Raw genomic sequence first — 19,179 nt, forward strand, 5'->3', positions numbered from 1 at the left:
TTGTAAGCTTAACAGAACTTTAACAAAATATGACTGGTGTCATTCTATACTTTTCCTCATAGCTCAAAAAAGTCACTCTTTTTACACAAATCTTCTGGCTCCTACTTCCTGTATAAATCAAAAATATAAAAGTTCAGCTTTTAAAGTGAAATTTATGCTGTGGTTTTTACCAGAGATGTACTGGTGAGTGTTTAAGGAAGCAAGATTGTGTAAGTGGGAATTCTGATTTATTCATATAAGGCCAAATCACACAGATCAAGGTGCTTCATAGTGTGAGCTAAGGACCATCAGATGATCCCCTACAAGCACTTAGTGACAACGAGGAGGAAGAACTCCCTTTTAAAAAGGAAGAGAGGGCTGACCTAGGCCAGTTAGGGTTTGAGGGTTAAGTAGGGCAAGACAGGGAGAATACAGAGAGATCACGACCAGCAAGCAGGTCCAAACACAAACTACAGAAGTTAATGACATGCAGCAGTGACCAATAAATACGTGTAAAGTGGAGAGTACTCAGTGGATCATGGGAAGTCGTCTAGCAGCATAACTAAGGGATGATTCAGGGTCACCCAACTCTAACTATAAACTTTATGGAAAAGGAAAATCTGAAGCTGAATCCTAAAAAGCAATCCAGCACCAGTAAACTACACTGTTCAGCATTTTTAATAGCTTCTGTTCAGAAACTTATGGCACAGAGGAATATTAATCTTGTCTGATTTGTCTTTTAAAGACCAGTTAAAATAAAAATTGATAGTGTTTCAAAAGCTGATGGCAACATAAGCATAAAGCTGCTTTTCTCCATGTTTTTAAATTATATCTTTGCTGTAGGGAAAAATAGTTTCCTTTAAACAGTTTAGGCATTTTTTTTTCATGAAATAATTAACAGGAAAAAACCCCTCTTTATATCAATTAATGATGAAAATAAATGTTAGTTAAAGCTCAATACTGAATATTTCCAACCTTAATAATATTTCTTAATTAAATATATTAAAATTCTTATTCCTAACCACATTCTACATCCCTGAACAAACTTAAACTACACATAATGTTGACACACAGTTACTTTGACCCCAAATCATTCACAATCAAAAAAAACAGATTTCAAATATTATACGTAGGATGAAATGCAGCTTCACTGGATTACAATGACTTGTTCAAAGCTTTCTAAATAAATAACAATGAACATTTACTGTACATTGGTTTGCAAAAAACACACATCATCAGTGCTATACAACTGGAGCTGTAAACATTCTCAACTGTTCCCATACATATCTAAAAACTGCAAATACTCAGTTTGGAATAACGCACTATAAGTCAGGCAAATAATAGCGAACCTTGAGGCTGAAGGTGAGAGGACTGAAGCTGGGCAGCAGAGCAGCTCTGTGCTTTTATCTCAGATTACAAGTCATTTTGGGATCAGCAGCTGCCAAACAGATGAAGAATTGCAAGTAAGTCATTGTGTACAAGGTGGCCAGCCTATGAAGAGGGGAATTACTTAAAATAGCTTCAAGTAGAGTTGCTGGCTTGGACCTGGATGCAGATAGCGTCAAATGTAGTGTGTTATTTTGAGGATGATTTTACTTGAGTGTTTAGCTTAGGCATGCGGCTTCTGTTCTTTTGGGTGGCGCTGAGGGGGAAGTCCTGGTGACATTGGCTTTACATACCAAACCCGATATGTTAAATACCACCCCAGCAGGGCGCATATGGTTCCTAACAACTTGTGAGATGGGTCATGGAAATAAACAGAGGTGCACGTGAACATCCACACCCAAATGATCATGATAAGATTCAAGGCTATATACAGCAGGCTCAAGACCTTCCTGGGAAGTCCAGACAAGCTGGTGGTATTGAGAGAGCTCATCGGGGCAATTTCCTCCATGATGAAGAGGGTGGAGTACGCCAAAATGAAGGAGTGTCCTGAGATGTCATAGCCAACCCAGTGGAATCCAGCCCGCCTGCAGACAGCTTTCGATGTGAACTCCTTGTAATCAACCTTTACCAAGCTGTTTTCATAACAAGAACCGGTCACATCCTCGATGTAGAAGAAGGTCTCTGTGCAGACGTACCAGACAGCTGTTGCCACCACCAGAGAAAGCAGCCGCCAGGCGAGAAAGGAGACACTCCTGTTGAAGGAGGCATTGGAGAGGAGGAGGAAGGGGGTTAGCAGCAGCAGCGTCCAGCCCCAGGACACTTTAACAAAATACCTGCAAGACAAACAGAGCAGTCTGATGAAACAATTTACCACTTCAAGATAAAGTTAATCTCATATGTACACAGAATGTATATTTCATACTCCTGGGCCAATACAGAATGTTTATGCATAAACATTCTGTATACTCCAGGTTTTTACTTCTGTTTCTAACCATCTGTAACACCAGCACATATACTGGTACATATGTACAGATTTCTTTTTAGAATAGAATATAATAGCTTTTTATTGTCATTGTACATGTACAACGAAACTGTGGATGCTCCACACTAGCTGTGCATGGAACAAAAATATAAATAGCAGGACATAAATAATAACAATTGCCAGTTTCTGCTCCTACAAAATCCAGGTAAGCCAAGCAGTTTTTGTTTGTTTTGAGTTGTGTTCAACAAATAGGACTTCATTAGCCCGACAGTTGAACAGTTCACCCTTGACCTACATCTCTCCAGTCTTGCCAAATTCATTAAAACATTAAAAAAAAGAAAATTATAAAGGTGCTTTTAAGTCACCTTAAAGTGAACGCCAGGTGTGCCCACGAGCTTGAATGAATCGGTTGTGTTAGCTAATCAATCGCGTCGTCATACTTACACGTTCAGGGCGTTTTTGCTGCTGCTGAAATACGTCTGCGGAACGAACTCCAGCTCTTTCAGGACGGACCCCACGACCGAGATGAGCAAAAAACTCCAGGGGAACTTCTGTCGGACGGCCGGTATCCTCCACAGTACCACCAACTTATCCACAATGACATCCAACGACGCCATGTTGATGCTATGACCGTTGCTCTACACCGGCGGGGAGGGGTACGTTGCTTTGACGTCACTGCAGGTCAACCAATGAGATTTTATTGTTCTTCTTTGTGTTTTTAACGGCAGACTACAAACGGTAAATTCAAATGGATAGCGCCCCCACCGTACAGGGTGATGTGCTACTTTCTTCTTAACTTTCCTTTCACTTTCTTTGTATCTGACATATGTTTTCGTAGATATACATATTAATCCAAAATAACATAATAAATGGAGGAAAACAATTAAACCACAGTCCTAAAACCAAGACCAGCCAGGCAAGGCCATGATGATCCACTTGGTAAAGTAAACCTGCCAGGCATCTTTTTTGGCTTTAAAACAACAATTCTGATGGCTAAAGATCCAAACGGGACAGGGAAAAAAAAAGAAAACAAAAAAGGAACACCTCTATACACATCTGCACATCAGGCAACCTGCTCTACTCCTGAGCAACAGCTACCCTAGGGGGTGCTTCAGAGATTTTGGTTCCTTCTGAGATGAGCATCACACAGTTCCTGCCGGTATGTCGGCTGCAGCTCCATATTGTGAATCTCCACGTCTACCTGTTGGATTTGGGACTGTTGAGGCCATTTCAGTACAATGAATTCACTGAACTCACTTAGATGATCCAAGAAAAAACAAAGAAAGAACGGAAGAAAGATCTTCTGTATATTTCTCAAAAAATGTGATCCTGTCTCCCTGAACCTTAAAAGAGACCTCTTTGACAGCATCTGGTCAAATTCCCCTTATTTCCACATGTGGTATGTCTTCCTCATTAAACTGACATCATTGTGATGCAATCTACATTATTTATCTACTGGAAAAGTTGCTAAAAGAGTTCTGTTTCTGGGTCAAATTTAATTTATTTCTCCCAGTTTTTCTGTTATTACATGCAACACAATATATTCATACTTTGTAATTAACAGTTTAAAAAATGTATTTAATAATACTAACTAAAAAAAATAGATATAAATGCAAATCATATACATATATTTTCACTGTCTACACATACAATTTAAGGTAATTAATGGAAGTGTTGATGAGAGCTGGTGCTGATGTTTGTAAAACTGAATCCTGCTCCTGCTGATTGATTGTGATTATACTGGAATAAAATAAATCTCCCCTTGAAGGACAAAGTTTGTCCCCAGTGCACTCTGACTTGGCAAACAAGCCTCTCTAAAAAGCAATTTTCCAAGCATGCCTCCGGTTTGGCTGATTGTTCTTCAAGGATTGCTGCCAAACTACAAACTCTGTCAGGAGGCAAAAAAAAAAAACCCATCCAGATTAAATGGTTTCAGATTACATTTCAGACAGCTCAAGACCTGATTGAATCACACCTCAGATTTCTATAGTTAGATTGAAAAAAGGAATCTTTTTGCAAAACAAAACATTTGATGAAACTAAACTTTTGAGGGCCTTACTCAAGTGATAAAGACGTAAGCAAATGTAAAGAACAAGATGGAAAACTAAAAAAAAATCTCCTGCAGTAATCATCACTGCACAGGTGTGTTTTCTGCTTCTCTTGAGGTAAATATAGAGGTCACTGAGTTCTTCTCATCTCCTTTCAGATTGATCTGCAATGTCACAGGGAAGTTTGCATGTAACTGTCCTGCAGTGCATCGAACCAGATGATGTCATGCTGCAGGCAGTAAGAGAGGGACTCCAAAAACCAAAATAAAACTGGTCTAGTCCAGCCAGATAATTATCCTCTCCAAGGTTTGACCTATTTCTGACCCCCCTGGTGAAGTTTCACCATTCAAATTTCCAGACTCTTGAGAACTAATACCCCATGGTGCACCATGTTTAAATTCCTTTCTGCAGTTCATTTGTGCATTTAGGAAAAAATAAACTTCTGATATATTTGTATTCATTGTTATTAAATGACAGCCAATAAGTTCCATTAAAAAGTATATAAATATCTATAAATATATGTTTAAAAAAATTGAAAAGAGCTAAAAATGTTTAAATTAAATACTAATCAACTGAAAAGATGCAAACTAAAGTTTTAGCAAATCACACCCACCTTGTTTTAATAGAGATTTTTCTAAAATTGTAAAAGCAAAACAATTTTTCACCACTTATCATTTTCTCATAGTTACCCTGATCCCTGCTTTTATAAACACACTATTCTAATGTCAAACAGCCTCTGCATGTATTTTAAGTGTTATGGTTTTATATTTGTATATATCTGGTTTATGCTGCAGCCCCCATGTGATGTTTCCTACAATGTTAGTGAATAGTAGCTCAGCTTTAAAGATTTTATCACAATACCTTTCTTTCCTTTGAGGCTGGCAAATACTCTGCAGTACAGCCACACTTTCACCTTTCTCCTCTGTCAGCGGGAAGCACCAGATGACTGAATAAATATACTTTGAGCCTGTGCTGCTTGACCTTTTTCTTTCCTTCTTTTTTGATATTTAACAGCCAGGTTTGATGGATATATTCTCCCTTCTTTGATGTGTGACGACTTATATATCAACTATGTGCAAAAACTGTCATGCATGTGGCTGATGCTAATTTTAAAAGTTGGGTCTTTGCATTCAGTACGTTAAGTTCAAGCTAATCTGTTCATTCAGCTCCACTGACAGAATGCTAAAGAGATTTGAACAAAAAATCAAGAACAATACTAATATGATAAAGTGCAAGTAGATAGAAAGTAGATATAAAAAATAAACAGTTGCCAGTTATAGACAAGCAAGTGGAAAAAGTGCTTGAGTTTAAAGGATCGACAACACGATGTGACATTGACCTTGTGTGCGTTCAAGGTTTTTTTTTTGCCTTTCTGTGCATTTCACACACAAATCACAACGTCTGGGAGCCTATATGGACGTATGCTGCAGCATGACTTTGAAGGCTACACTATGTTACCTGACCAGCCAGGTGACATGGAATCTTCAGACAAAATGTGGCCATTGATGTTGAGTCTTTCTCTTCTGCTGTACTAACAAGGCAAATAGGAAATGCAGGGGTAGATGATCTAGGCAAGAATAATGCTAAGTAATGCACCTATGACTACTGACTGTGACAGCAAGTAAAGATGTACACAGTATTCCAATGCACAAAGCAGAGCCATGTGCATAAAGTATAATAAAAATGTGCAGTAAACAGGATTTCTGTGAAACCCGCTCAAATATATCTCAGTAAGATGGTGCAGAACAGAATAAAATCACTTGAAGGCTCACAGATGAAGCAAAATACTGGCACAGAAAAAGGGAGAAACAAAGAGTGGGCAGGACATTAAGACATGGGTGACCCAAACAGGGCAGGTAATCACACTGGAGGAAAAACCTAAAATGAAAAATTCTAACAAAGATAAATTATGACCTTGAAGACCAGATGAAACTTCAAGATGAAATAAAGTATTTTATTATGTTAGCTGCTATAATAATCACTTGATCTCCATAGAAAAATATAATTTGGAACATGAATTGCTTTCTCAGGGTAAGACTGTCACCACTGCAGAGAACATCCTATTCATGCCTAAGTGGTCGAGAGTTGAACATTCAGCAGAAATGATATAAAGTATGGAATGTGCTGGAAAAATATTGTAGTGCATGCATTTAAAACCAGCAGATTCCGCTGCCCTACTTGCTAGACGTGCATCCTTGCAGCTTCATCCCTAAACTAGTAGGATCTCTGTTTTTTGACACAATGGAGAAGATCCAGCATGCAGAGCAGAAGCATAAATACAAGGGGACATTCACTGAGAGCTCTAAAAAATATCAGCTGCACTGCATGCAGTCTGGACATGATCAATGATATGGTCATGACTTCACTGGCAAAATTGATATCTAGTAAAGATTTCATAATTTTGTAGTCCAGTTTTGTGCTTTCCCCTGTGTCATCTCTCTGACACCATTACCTGTAGATCCAGGTGATGCAGTGCATCTTCAAAATCTCTTGAACCAACAACAGCTGCAGATAAACCCTGAGTCTGCAGCCACTTTCTCCCTCCTTTTTCTTAAATGCACATTCTTTGCCCATCTCCTACAAGCTTCCTATTATCCTGCTTATTCAGCTTTTTATTGTATTTTTTATTGAAGAAATCCAGCGAGGTAAGGAAACTAAAACATCTCTCGTAAACCAGCCTCAAGCTCTGAAATTCTGAATTCCTCCATTATTTAATATAAAGATGTCTGTTATTGATTCCAGTAATAATTATTTCGGAACAGTATTTATCATTAGGTGTTAAAACCACAACTCTAACTCCTCTTGTCCACACTTAGAAATTACTGAAAAGTCAGATGTGCAACAACATAATATAACCAAGCTTGCATTATTAATTAAGAATAATGTACAATAATATACAGTAAAAACATATAAAATGCATGATTCATTGTGAAAATGTTTACTTGCTGCTGCTGATAAAGTAAAGTCCACCAAAGTCCTTTCATAAATTAAATCAGATGTGGTTCTGACCCTGTCAAAAAGGATGGCGGTCGGTAAAATATTTTATGATTGAGATTCATGTTCTCAGACGCAATTTCCTGTGTTTGTGAAGTAAGGAGAACGAAAGAGACAGACAATAAATTTTCAGGAAAGAAGAAGAAGAAGTCAGCATACAGGAGGGTTTGTGCTTCAGTTAAAACTGCCTGCCACACATGACAAACGGGCTTGTTTGCAAACGCGCACTCTGAAGTGAGGAGCTCCTCTGCAGCTTGTCTGACTGTGAAAGGATCCACTGATGCAGGTACGAGGCTCAGCTTATTCCACGCACTGTGTACAAGGCATGATTGAAGACTGCAAAGAAAATGAACATGTGATAATGAAGTGTTTAAATTAATTGAACGTTTAATCTTTCAGCAATCATGGTTTCTGACCTGTTCTAATAGTTTTTATCAATACCTTGCTGTGTGTTTTTTTGAAGACCACCAAAACTAAGAACAAAACAAAAACAAGTAGTGGATGGGTAAAATGATATTTTCTGACTGGGAAAATGCATTAAATTGAGGTATACTGAAATGTATTGACATTCTTGTTATTTAACAAATTTTTCTTCTTACACCAACTTTATACTTCGTTTGTCCTTCAAGTAGTTGTTAAGGTTAATTGTGTGATTGCTAACCTGATATGGACTTGTTATAAAATCCATATGATTTATGATATTTCTCAAATTTTGTTATTAAATAATAATAATAATAAGTATAATAATAATAGGTAATAGAAATAAAACACATTGCAAAGTGACCTCAAAACCTTTTGGGGCTTTTTTCACTTTTGTCAGAGAGCACACAGTGAAACATGAGACAGTAAAGTGTGGAGAAAGTGGGGGAAGACACACAGCAAAGGCCCTGAGGTCAGACTCAAACCCAGGCTGATGTATTTATCTCTGCAGCAGAAGGTCACGTGCTCAACCCAGAGAGTTAAACTGGCTCCTTTTCCTTTTATGAATAGTTGCAAAAAAAGGGTCACCTTTACAAATATGTTGATGAGACACTCTTTTGCCTCTTATCTGGTTTAATTAACCAAATTCAGCACACAACTTATTAAATTACCATATGCCTGGGATTTGACTGTGTTTTTTACTTGTAAATTTGACTATCATGTAATCTGCTCTGCTCCTCAGAGCTGCTGCCTCCTCCTCCACAGGCCTCAGATGACTGCTTGTGTTCAGCTTATGCTGGCTGCCACCCTGTGGATGATGCCTGGAGGCGTCAATACTTATCGCAGCAGACGTAAACCAGCAATTTCACCCAGAGAGATGAATGCCCTGCTGGATTACCATAACCGAGTCCGCTCTCAGGTCTTTCCTCCTGCTGCTAATATGGAGTACATGGTGAGGCACTTGTATATATATGGACACACATAGACAGTTTGTTTGTATGAAATGCACTAAAAAGGTTAAATAGTGAGGTGTTACCTCCAGCAGTTCATTATACAAACTAGCAGGCAGCTTATAGTGAAGACCCCAGCTCTGCTACATGTGCTGCAGACAGTGCTGAACGAATTGAAAATGGGGAGTCAGAGACCTCTGCTGGACAAACTATGAAATTACAGAATTCCCAAATCCATCCATGTAAGCTGAATCCAATAAACTGGTGATAAGCCAATATCGGCTATAATATCAACCAACTGATTAATCAGTCAGAGTCTAGAATACATAAAATATGACAAGAAAACAAATAACTTAAAAAAATACTCTACAGTGCTCAAGACAAAACAATATCTTCTTGATAACTTTGCATTAAATACAATTCTGTGGTATTTTTGTAGTTTTGTTTATGTTCTTTTGAAGTTCTTCATTGTATTTCAGAGGGCTATGCTACTTTTTACTTCATGTGCTACCTAACAATATAAAATAGCAGAATTAGTCATTACAGGCACTAGTCACTGCAATCAGTTACAGTGATAAATTACTGTTTTATTGTTGGCCCTTCAATAAAAGTAACCATGGAGAAAAACAATAATAATGTGATCATGACTTGGGAGCATTGCCTGCATAGTTTGGGTGTTTGACTTTGTGTGGCTTTGGTGTTTTATACAGAATACACTGAAAAAAGTGATATTGTCTCCTTTTAAATATAGCATATTATATTTTGGTATATCTTTTCAATTCAAATGAGTAATTCCTGTCTACATATATAATTCGAGTAACTCCAGAATACATTCCCTGCGTTTTAATCCAATTAATTTTAGTTAATTAAATGTAGCTCAAAATGCTTAAGTATGTTTTTCATAGCCTCCTGCTGGGCCATTTTGCGCATGCGTTAGGACAGGCCACCATTTTGCGCGCGGACTGAAGAAGCGGACTCTTTGTGTGCTGCAAGCGGGCTCAAGTTAATCGCACAACTTCATATAAAGTAGTGATGGGCAGATGAAGCCCCATGAAGCACTGAAGCTTTTCATCCAATTGGTTCACCCCAACGCGAAGCTTCATGAAGCTTCATTTGCTCTAGCAGGACACCTACTGGACGTAAAAATAATAGCTGGCATGAATTTGAAGAGTGTGGCATTTTGCACACAGCCTGTAAATGTCAACAACAAAAGGAGTGTGTAAAACATGTATATTGTAGTGATGGCAGTATACTGTGTATATTTATAGTGGCAGTATGGGAAATGATTATTTGGAAATGCTTGAAATGGAAATGATCATTTACTGTGAGGTGAGGTGTGGTTGGGGTGTGGACAGTGGTTGTGCTTTTGTAACGTTGAGGTATGGACAGCTACACACTGCCTGTTCACATTTTATTCTGTAAAGACTAAATTTTCACTGCTTTTATGACCTTTTTAGTGGGGAGAACATAGCTAGGATTTAATGATTTAACAAATCTTTTGAATCCTTTGTCCTCCACAATGCTAAATGGCTGGGAGTCCTCAATCACCATGCTGACCAGGTCTTCATCTATTTGAGATTGTTCTCCTGAGGAAAGACAATAAAGATAAAGCACAAATATAAATATCACATACGTAACTTATAACAGTTGTATAATATTGTTATATCATTTAGTAACATTACTGCATCCTATATTATCATTGCATTTGATGGCTCACCTGGTCTTGCTCCACAATCGGTGTCCCCCTTATTCTCATGCAAAGCTCTGTAGTGCCTAAGCATGGATAAGGTGTTGTTGTTGTTATATCCCAGCTCCCTGGCACATAGAAAACACTTCACCTTGTACAAAAGTCAAGACAGCTCAACATAAATTGTATTGCACCATCAGTATCATGAAAATACATCTTCTGTAGAAATTTACATACCTTGTTGGGAGGAATAAGATCAAAATGTTCCCACACAGGGGAGGACATCCTCCTCTTCTTAGCTGGCTCCATTCTCTCCTGACTTTCCTCACTCTCATAAACCTCCAAACGGTCTCCAAACTCTCACTAACCGCAACTCTCCATCAAACACCCACATTTTTGAATGAAGTCTGAGGGGTTTATATCGCTGTCATATCTCGCGGCAAAGTTCGAACCACTTCATGAACCAGTCACGTGGTACAGCCGGGCAGCGAGGCTTCGGACGTCATCATTTTCAGCTCCTCCCATAAATGAAGCAAGCCTCGATACGCGCTTCGCGGAAACGCCCCCTCCATTACTCGACACACGCTCCGAAGCCTCGATACAGAACGTCCCATCACTAATATAAAGGTGGTCTAGCTTCGGTAAGTAAACCTTTTACGGTCGTTTTTGTTTTATTTTTTTACCTCAGTCAAAGCATGTTGACTTTTTAAGACGTGTGCACATGGAGAAAGAAGTCTAAGTAGTTGTACACCTCTGAACTTTGTCATGAATTTGACTTAAGCTAGCTATGTGCTCTATTAGCTACTGCTCTATTAAAAGAGTAATTGTATTGATGCGTTAAAATGTCATATGTTTTTAGCTTAGTTCTTGTGGCACACTTTGTACTAACAAATTATGGAACGAGGCAATTTCTCTGTAGTTAGCTGTAAAGTTCACTGTACAGTCGCCTGCAGTTTTAAGTGGAGAAATCGTCCCTCCCGCCACAACATTGGCATTAAGGAATAGTCGGGCGGGGGAGGGGGCTTCTGAACGCACCTGCACAGTCAGGGGTGCAGTAGGAAATAAGTAGGATTGGCGTTGCACAACGTCTTTTGTGCAGAAAAAAATAATGGTTGTAAACTGTGGAGGAGAATAACTCAGTGGTTGCCAAAAATGTGAGATCAAAAGGCACTGAGAGTGAGGTTTGTCAGGACTGAAATTAACTCAGAAAAGAAGTTGCTTCACTTGATAGAGCTGTTGAGTGCAAGACCTGTCAGCGGTCTGGTTTAGCATTTAAAGCCTCGCTACGTGCTTCCAAACCGCTGCATTTAATCTCAGAGAAAACTAACACAGAGAAGTAAAGCAAGTGTGTAAGTTCATCTCTTTATGTTTGCATAGTATTTCCATGTTGAGCTTAACAACCGATGTATGGAGCCACAGCTGGACTGGCTGTCGGAGTTTTGTATTGAGGGGGAAAGGAAGCGATTTGTTTTATACTTCAGCTAGAATGAAAAAAGACACAAAGCTGGAGTTATTCGGTGTCTTCATGCTGAACAGCTAAAACTTCTTCCCTCATTCTCCCCCCTCCCTCTCCTGTTGCTACTTCAATCATGAAACTGATCGATTATCAGCTGATCGGCTTTTCTGTCGCTAGTCTCTCTCATTTGTTAGTCACCCAGTTTGCGCTAGAAAGAGGAAAACGGCAGATAAACAACAGCAGCACGTTTAAGCTTGATAAGCTGTTGCTAGAATTTTTTTAATATTACTTCTAGTATCCGCTTATGTTTTCTGGAGCCACAGCCGTAATAGCTGCTGGTCATGATAGTTTGGATATGTGGTGAGAAGGAAACATGAAGGTGAAACCAGGAGAAGTTTTTACTGAATCATTAGAGCTGAACAGGTAATGAAGAAACAGGTTTACATTTTAGGTCACATGAATGAGTTGAAGGGAAGTTATGAACTGTTTCTGAGAGACAAATAACTCCAGGATCCTTTTTTAGGTAGCTGACATCTGGTAACTGTGCAGGGGCGGATCTAGCAAAGTTTTGCCAGGGGCCAGGTAGGGCATTAACAGGGAAAGGGAGACACAAAGACATAATTTTCTTTCTTATTCTCATTTAAAATGTCTAGCTTTTAATAAATAATTATTCTAAATATTACTACCAAAGTGGTGATCTGGTTAAATGTATAGAGATCCATTATTGTATGTAGTAAATATTAAGTCTAATATATGCCCTAGTAATAGTAGTACATATAGCACTTTTTCCTTTGGGAAGGTACGCTGTCTGCGCTGTCTGCAACTGTATTGAAGAAAAATGTTGAATCAAATTATTATAGAAAAATAATTGATTTCTGTGCATTAAAGTAGATTACGTCAATTAAGCATTATCAGGCGGAGGGTGCGGGGTGGTTTCCTAATATTTTTGCTGGGAGTTGGCAGTCCTATTAGTTAGTTTAATATTTCTATGTACTGTTTAGAATACCTGAATAAGGAGGATGGTGTAAGTTTTTTAGGTTGATCAGTATTGCTGAAGTATAAAATATTTTGGGTGCAGTGTATTTTTTGCATACAGGTATAACAGAATAGCTTTAATGTTTTGTTTTTAAAACTGAGTATGAACTTATACAAAATGCAGTAAAATATTTATAAAAACAGTTTTATTTATTATAAAATACACTATATCGGATTCATATCGGCATCGGCAGATAATCAAATTTATGATATCGGTATCGGACATAAAAAAGTGGTATCGTGCCATCTGTAGTTTGCACAGAGGCACAAGTAAGATTTGTTTTGTTACAAGGGAGTATCATGAAGTAATGCACTAATGGCTTGGAAACGGTAATTGTTTGTCTTTCTAAAGTTTTTTTTTTTTTATTTGTCTTCCTTTTCTGGCAGATTTTCTTCCCCTTATGTGTTACTGTTTATTCAAGAAGATGGTGTTATTTTGGTAAGTACATGCAAATTCCTTACATATTTATCACAACAGTATTTGTCACAGTATTGCAGGGACAAGTTTATCTATCTCATCTTAAGGGTTCTTGTGATTATTAATATTGATATTAATTAATATCAATTAATATATATGATTAAATTTCTTTTATCCAGGACAAAAGAAAAAAAAAACTTGCGAAAGTGAAATGAAAAACAGGAATTTAGTTCTTGTGAGTTAAGAGGATGCAGAGCATAGGGTTAGATGGAGGTGGATCATTCACTGTGGTGATCCCTGAAGGAAACAGCCAAGAGAAAAAGGATCAGATTGCAAAAAAAAATGTGGTTTGTTTGCATACATGAGTCTTTACGGTACCCACAGGACTCCTGAAGTATAAGTACTCTGAAGTTTGCAGAGCAATTTCAGAGATGTTTGGGGCTTACATGGCAAGCATGTTTTTAGTTGCACATCTAAATTTTCTCTGCTCTCTGTTGCTGATGGCAGAGTTCTGCCCCGCTGACCTCACAGGTGAGACACTCCCACCAGTGGACAAAGAGCACAGGAAAATGTGTTGCCAACCACCTGAAACAGACAAATATCTGCTTTTTAAAACCCTTTAAACCCGTTAAATGGACTGATGCCATTCATTTCTTCTTTGATTAACAGTAGTAACATCCTTCATGCACTGTATACTAACCCATATGATAATCATGCTTTATGAAGTGATGGCAATTGCATTGTAGCATTTAATGAAGAAATAACAAAATAATCATACCAATGATTAAGCACCAGTCTTCTTTTTTTGTGTGTGTGTGTGTGTGTGTGTGTGTGTGTGTGTGTGTGTGTGTGTGTGTGTGTGTGTGTGTGTGTGTGTGTGTGTGTGTGTGATACAGGTAAATGCTGAATTCCAGTGTATTACAACACTTCAACTGGAGATGACCTTCGCGGCACAGTTAGACAGAATTACACCTCAGTTGATGACAGTTTTCCAGAAGAAGGGCGGTGTTTCTGGGCAGAAACTTGCCCACCACTTGCAGATCATGCAAGAGGTAAATCTGAATATTGCAAATAGGGCTGCTCGATTATGGCAAAAATGATAATCACGATTATTTTCACTGAAATTGAGATCTCGATTATTTGACGATATTTATTTAACCCTTTAAGACCTACCATAGAACCAAGTCCGCCAGAGCTTATATTATTTTTTTACATGTTGTAGTGCCATTTGTGGGAGCATTTCAAGTTGCTATACAACTGTTATAGCCCATATTTTAATAATATGTATGCATTATGTCCATAGTAACTACATAAATTGCAAAAAAGTTGCAATAAACTACAAAAAAATTGAAAATCGGTTTTGTTTTTTTACATATATTTCTACTTGGAGAAATTTAAGAGGTTTATCCCTCAAAACTTTAAATACAAAAAAGTTGCAAAAAATAGTTTACAACAACAGGAAATTTATTTTGAGTGTCTTCATAGTTTTATTTTGGAGATACACCAATTTTTATATACACTGCAGGAAAAACGAAAAAACAATCCTATGATGCAAATTTGCAAAGAAAACAGAAGGTGCATCAAAATAAACGATTTCCAGCAGTGCAATTCGAGTTCTAAGCATCCCAGAAACTATTCAGAAAAGTCAAACATGACCAGTATAGGCTTTTAAGGCCTACAAGTAAAAAACTACATTTCCGCGAAAATGACGTCACTTCCGGTTTCGGGGAGGAAATGGCCGACATGTGATAGTTCGTGCTGACGTCTGATTCACTGTGGGAAGTGTTACGAACAGCTGATCGGATCGGCAAAGCGTGTTTCTGGAATATTATGTTTTTGTTCCTGCAAGCGCTTTCTATGCAGTTTTTGCAAAGCTATATGTGGAAGGAAACCGTGACCGAGGACAAGCTGATGGCATCAGATGTAAGTACAACTCCTCCGGTTTCATATGCAAAAAAAATTATTGCGCTAGCTTACACGGTTCAGGTTCTACAGGGATTTAAAAATAGTTACACAAAACGGAGTGTGCTGCTCTGACCGGCTTCAATGACTTTAAAAAATAATATAAAATAGTGTGCAACACCACTGAAGTTTTTTTTTTTTTTTAACCTCTCTTTTCAACCAACAGCAGTCACTCTCTCCTCTCCAAATAACTTCTGCTTAGCTTTCCGAGCTTCCCTCGGGTCCTCTTAATCAGCGGTCTCCAACCTTTTTTGCGCCACGGACCGGTTTATGCCCGACAATATTTTCACGGACTGGCCTTTAAGGTGTCGCGGATAAATGAGGGAGGGGCTAATAATCGGCTCAGTCATTTTTAATGATCGTTGAAAGCCCAGATCGTAATCGTGATTAAAATTCGATTAATTGAGCAGCCCTAATTGCAAATTCTATTTGGATTTCTTTTGTCTTAAGTGGCAGGTCACTGGTGAGTCCAATAAGCCGTTTTAGGTGACCAGCCAAGCAATCTAAATTTTGAAATTTCATATATAAATTTTATTTACTATGTTTGAACTGACATATGATAAAATTTACTTATTGCGAATGTCAGACATTGTTCTTTTTTCCAAATTGGTTTAATCAGCAACTCTCTTTAAACAGGCTGAAAGTGATGTTAAAGTGAAAAGGGAAGCAGTTCTCAGGGCACTTTGCCTCTACCTTGGTGAAGAGGACGGAAGCCTTATTCGGGAGTTCTTTGTAAGTCATTTAAGTCATTGTAAGCAAGTCATCTATACACACACTTTTTAGATAGATATCTGTGTGTGTGTGTGTGTGTGTGTATTACACACACACACACACACACACACACACACACACACACACACACACACACACACACACACACAAACGACTAGATTGGAATTTAATTGTAGAGTTAATTGTTTTTTCTTTTACCTTTTTATTAAATGTTTAGGACATTGAAGGAGATGATATCCAGAGAGACCTGAAGAAGCACACCATGGGCATTTATGTCATCAACAGGGAGGATGGACAAAATGGACATTATGATGACATTGGAATATTTGTTGAAGGGGAGATAGTCATGGACAACATTGGATCTCTGGCCCAAGCTTGTGCATTGATGCTTGAAGTAATCTATGCACTAAACCTAGCCTTCCCCAAGGAATTGAAGGACTATTATGAATTCATTTAGAAAGTGTTGATGGGATTCGATGGTGAAGATCGTGAAGGACCTCAGCCATCCCAACAACAGACTGTTCTCTCTGTTGAGGTCAGGAAAGCGATTCCGCTCCCTGAAGACCAACACAGAGAGACTGAGGAGGAGCTTCTTCCCGCAGGCGATACGGTCTCTCAATCACACCACCACACAGTACTGACCCACACATATGGTTCTTACACACACACTGGACTTTCTGGACTTTGGTTTTGCACAACACTGGTCACTATATTCTTCATTTCCGGTTAATACTTGTACAGCTGCTGTTATTGTGTATATATTTATTTATATTTAGATTTCTTCATACATTCTTATATAGTTCTATATTGTGTATTGTGTATTTTGTTGTACAGTTATTTTATTTTCAACTTTAATTTATATATTTATCTTTATCTTATTCTTCCCAGTTAAATTTACCCTTCATTCTAATTTGTGTTGTACAGTTATTTCATTTTTAACCTTAATTTATATTTTATTCCTTCCTAGTTAAATTTACCCTTTTTAATTTTTCATATTTATTTCCTATCTTATTCATAGCCTTTCCTTTTTTGTTCTCTTTAGGTCACGAGCAGTTGTCCAAGCATTTCACTACATATTGTACTGTGTATGACTGTGTACGTGACAAATAGAATTTGAATTTGAATTTGAATTTGAAAAGCTCTCCCCCAAAGTCTTTGGGCTGAAGAACAAAATTGCTACTGGATAGGAAGATTTCTAAAATAACACATCAAGAGAATGCTGTTATGTAAATTACCAATGACTGGTGCTCTTGTGAATAGGAGTGAAACTCTTGTACAACCATCATTTGTTCTGTGTTATGTTTCGATTGAACATTTTAACTTTCAATAATGAATGTTTCACGTGTGGTACATTTGAGTAGCTTGAAGAGCAACTTTGTAATTATTCAGTTATAGCTGCTGCCCTGCGTATAATCAGTGTTAACTCAACCGGATGTTTTTCTGTGTTTTCTGTCTCTTCATCTATTCTCAGTCTGACTCTATGATGGTGATGCTCAGGACTCTTTGTTTAGGGTTGTTGATTTTACACAGAATCAATGCACGTCCATCAGATGTCTTGTGTTCTGTTGTATATCATAATAATGTAATAATGTAAAGTGTGTGCAGCTCTTTAGGCACATTTGAAACAGTAAATATAGCACCATCAGTGTATGTGTTCCATAAAAAATGTGGCTTCAGTTATTGAAAAACTCATCATTTAGATTATAATCAAGTATTTATAATCTATTCTTTCTGGAAAAGGTCGGATCCTTTTCTCTTTTATTTTATTAAACACTACTTTCTTGCTTTGGAGGGTTAAAATGCATATTTCTGGGTTTAAAGCAGCCTAACAGTTGTGTTTTCAAATTAGCGCTAACCTCTGTAAATGTGTGTGCTTTGACTTGTGTGCATATGAAGAGAAAACATGTGTCTATGGTTTGTGTCAGATGGTGTGGGCGAGCACCAACAGAGTGGGATGTGCTGTCAGGAAGTGCTCCAACATGGACGTGTTCGGCAGCACCTGGAGGGAAGCAACGCTGCTGGTCTGCAACTACTTGATAAAGTAAAGTTTGGGAAATATGCTCATTCACTTTTTCACCAAAAGTTTGAAGATGCAGCTCAAAACTGTGGCTTCCTCCGAGACACATAGGATGCCTATTTTTTAAAGTAGAAAATAAGTATCCTCTATGCAAATGCTAATAAGCTAATCATTGTTGGTTGTAGTTTCAGTTTTAGTCTACTATTAGATCTTGAAAATGCTTTAAATCCAAATGATCTGTTTTATTTCACACATATGGGATCAGTTTAATGTTTTTAGTTCAAACCAGGTTCAAATAGGACACAAGAGGCAGATTTCAAGAACAAAAAGTGAGCTTTACTTGTATATACAAATGTCTTAATGAAGTTGGCAAAAAAAAGAACAAACAAACAAACAAAAACAAAAACTGAAAATAGACGGTTGCTGTTTTCGTCCATGTTCTAAGTAAAAAAGAAAGAACCAATACAGACCCAAACCCTGCTCTCACAGGTGCAAATACTCATTTAACTATTACACTCAGAATCTCACCTTTTAATTAGCTAAATATATTTCTTTGTATTTCAGAGGAAACTGGGTAGGAGAAGCTCCGTATAAGACTGGAAAGCCATGTTCTCTCTGTCCATCCAGCTACAGAGGCTCCTGCTGGAGAAACCAGTGCACACTGAACAAAAAACCCAGGAGACTTTAACACAAGAAAGAAGCTATTAACACAACACAGTGTTTTAATTTGTAAACTGAAAAAAAGAATCCGCAACAGTTCCAAATGTGACTCACAAAAGCTGTACAACAAGACAATCTGGATAAATGACGCATGTGTCCAGTTACCACTGTTACCATTTGTACTGTAAATACTTTATTTACTGCAACACTTGAATTTCTATTCCAGTTACAAAATAATGTTAAAACTGTTATTTCCTTTGACTTTCAGGAGCTTTGCACTGTTAGAACCTGTTTAATAATAATAAAAAAAGCAGTTTTATGCTACAAGTTGCTCATTTTAAGCCCTGATATACATCTTTGATTGTCTTTCTAGACTGTGAACCTGTTCCCACAGTAAATGACAATGCATTTATGGTTGCCTGTTTGCCTGACCGAACATTAATTAAGTTATAA

The 19,179-nt window shown here is 37.8% G+C and overlaps 2 protein-coding genes across 2 annotated transcripts; one reads left to right on the top strand and one right to left on the bottom strand.

Annotated features, from left to right (window-relative positions):
• Positions 1 to 1,420: 1,420 nt before the first annotated feature.
• Positions 1,421 to 2,964, bottom strand: fitm2 (fat storage inducing transmembrane protein 2). Its single transcript, XM_085345119.1, has 2 exons — positions 2,792 to 2,964; positions 1,421 to 2,198 (listed from the first exon to the last, which is right to left on the bottom strand). The coding sequence occupies exons 1-2, from the start codon at positions 2,962 to 2,964 to the stop codon at positions 1,589 to 1,591; spliced, it is 783 nt and encodes a 260-aa protein (XP_085201245.1). The 3' UTR covers positions 1,421 to 1,588.
• A 4,705-nt stretch (positions 2,965 to 7,669) lies between these two features.
• r3hdml (R3H domain containing-like) lies at positions 7,670 to 18,754 on the top strand. The gene is made up of 4 exons (XM_085345594.1): positions 7,670 to 7,675; positions 8,552 to 8,761; positions 17,975 to 18,090; positions 18,631 to 18,754. The coding sequence occupies exons 1-4, from the start codon at positions 7,670 to 7,672 to the stop codon at positions 18,752 to 18,754; spliced, it is 456 nt and encodes a 151-aa protein (XP_085201720.1).
• Positions 18,755 to 19,179: the final 425 nt, after the last annotated feature.

This window comes from Diplotaxodon limnothrissa, linkage group LG20 (assembly GCF_057381915.1).
Source record: "Diplotaxodon limnothrissa isolate DT_005_m linkage group LG20, D_limnothrissa_male_GT1.1, whole genome shotgun sequence".
In the NCBI taxonomy this organism is placed as follows: domain Eukaryota; kingdom Metazoa; phylum Chordata; class Actinopteri; order Cichliformes; family Cichlidae; genus Diplotaxodon; species Diplotaxodon limnothrissa.

Coding starts and splice junctions, on each gene's coding strand:
- fitm2 (XM_085345119.1), bottom strand. CDS start 2,964: ATGGCGTCGTTGGATGTCATTGTGGATAAGTTGGTGGTACTGTGGAGG. Junction 2,199..2,791: donor AGCAAAAACGCCCTGAACGT/GTAAGTATGACG, acceptor TTTGTCTTGCAG/GTATTTTGTTAAAGTGTCCT.
- r3hdml (XM_085345594.1), top strand. Junction 8,762..17,974: donor CTGCTAATATGGAGTACATG/GTGAGGCACTTG, acceptor GGTTTGTGTCAG/ATGGTGTGGGCGAGCACCAA. Junction 18,091..18,630: donor GTCTGCAACTACTTGATAAA/GTAAAGTTTGGG, acceptor TTTGTATTTCAG/AGGAAACTGGGTAGGAGAAG.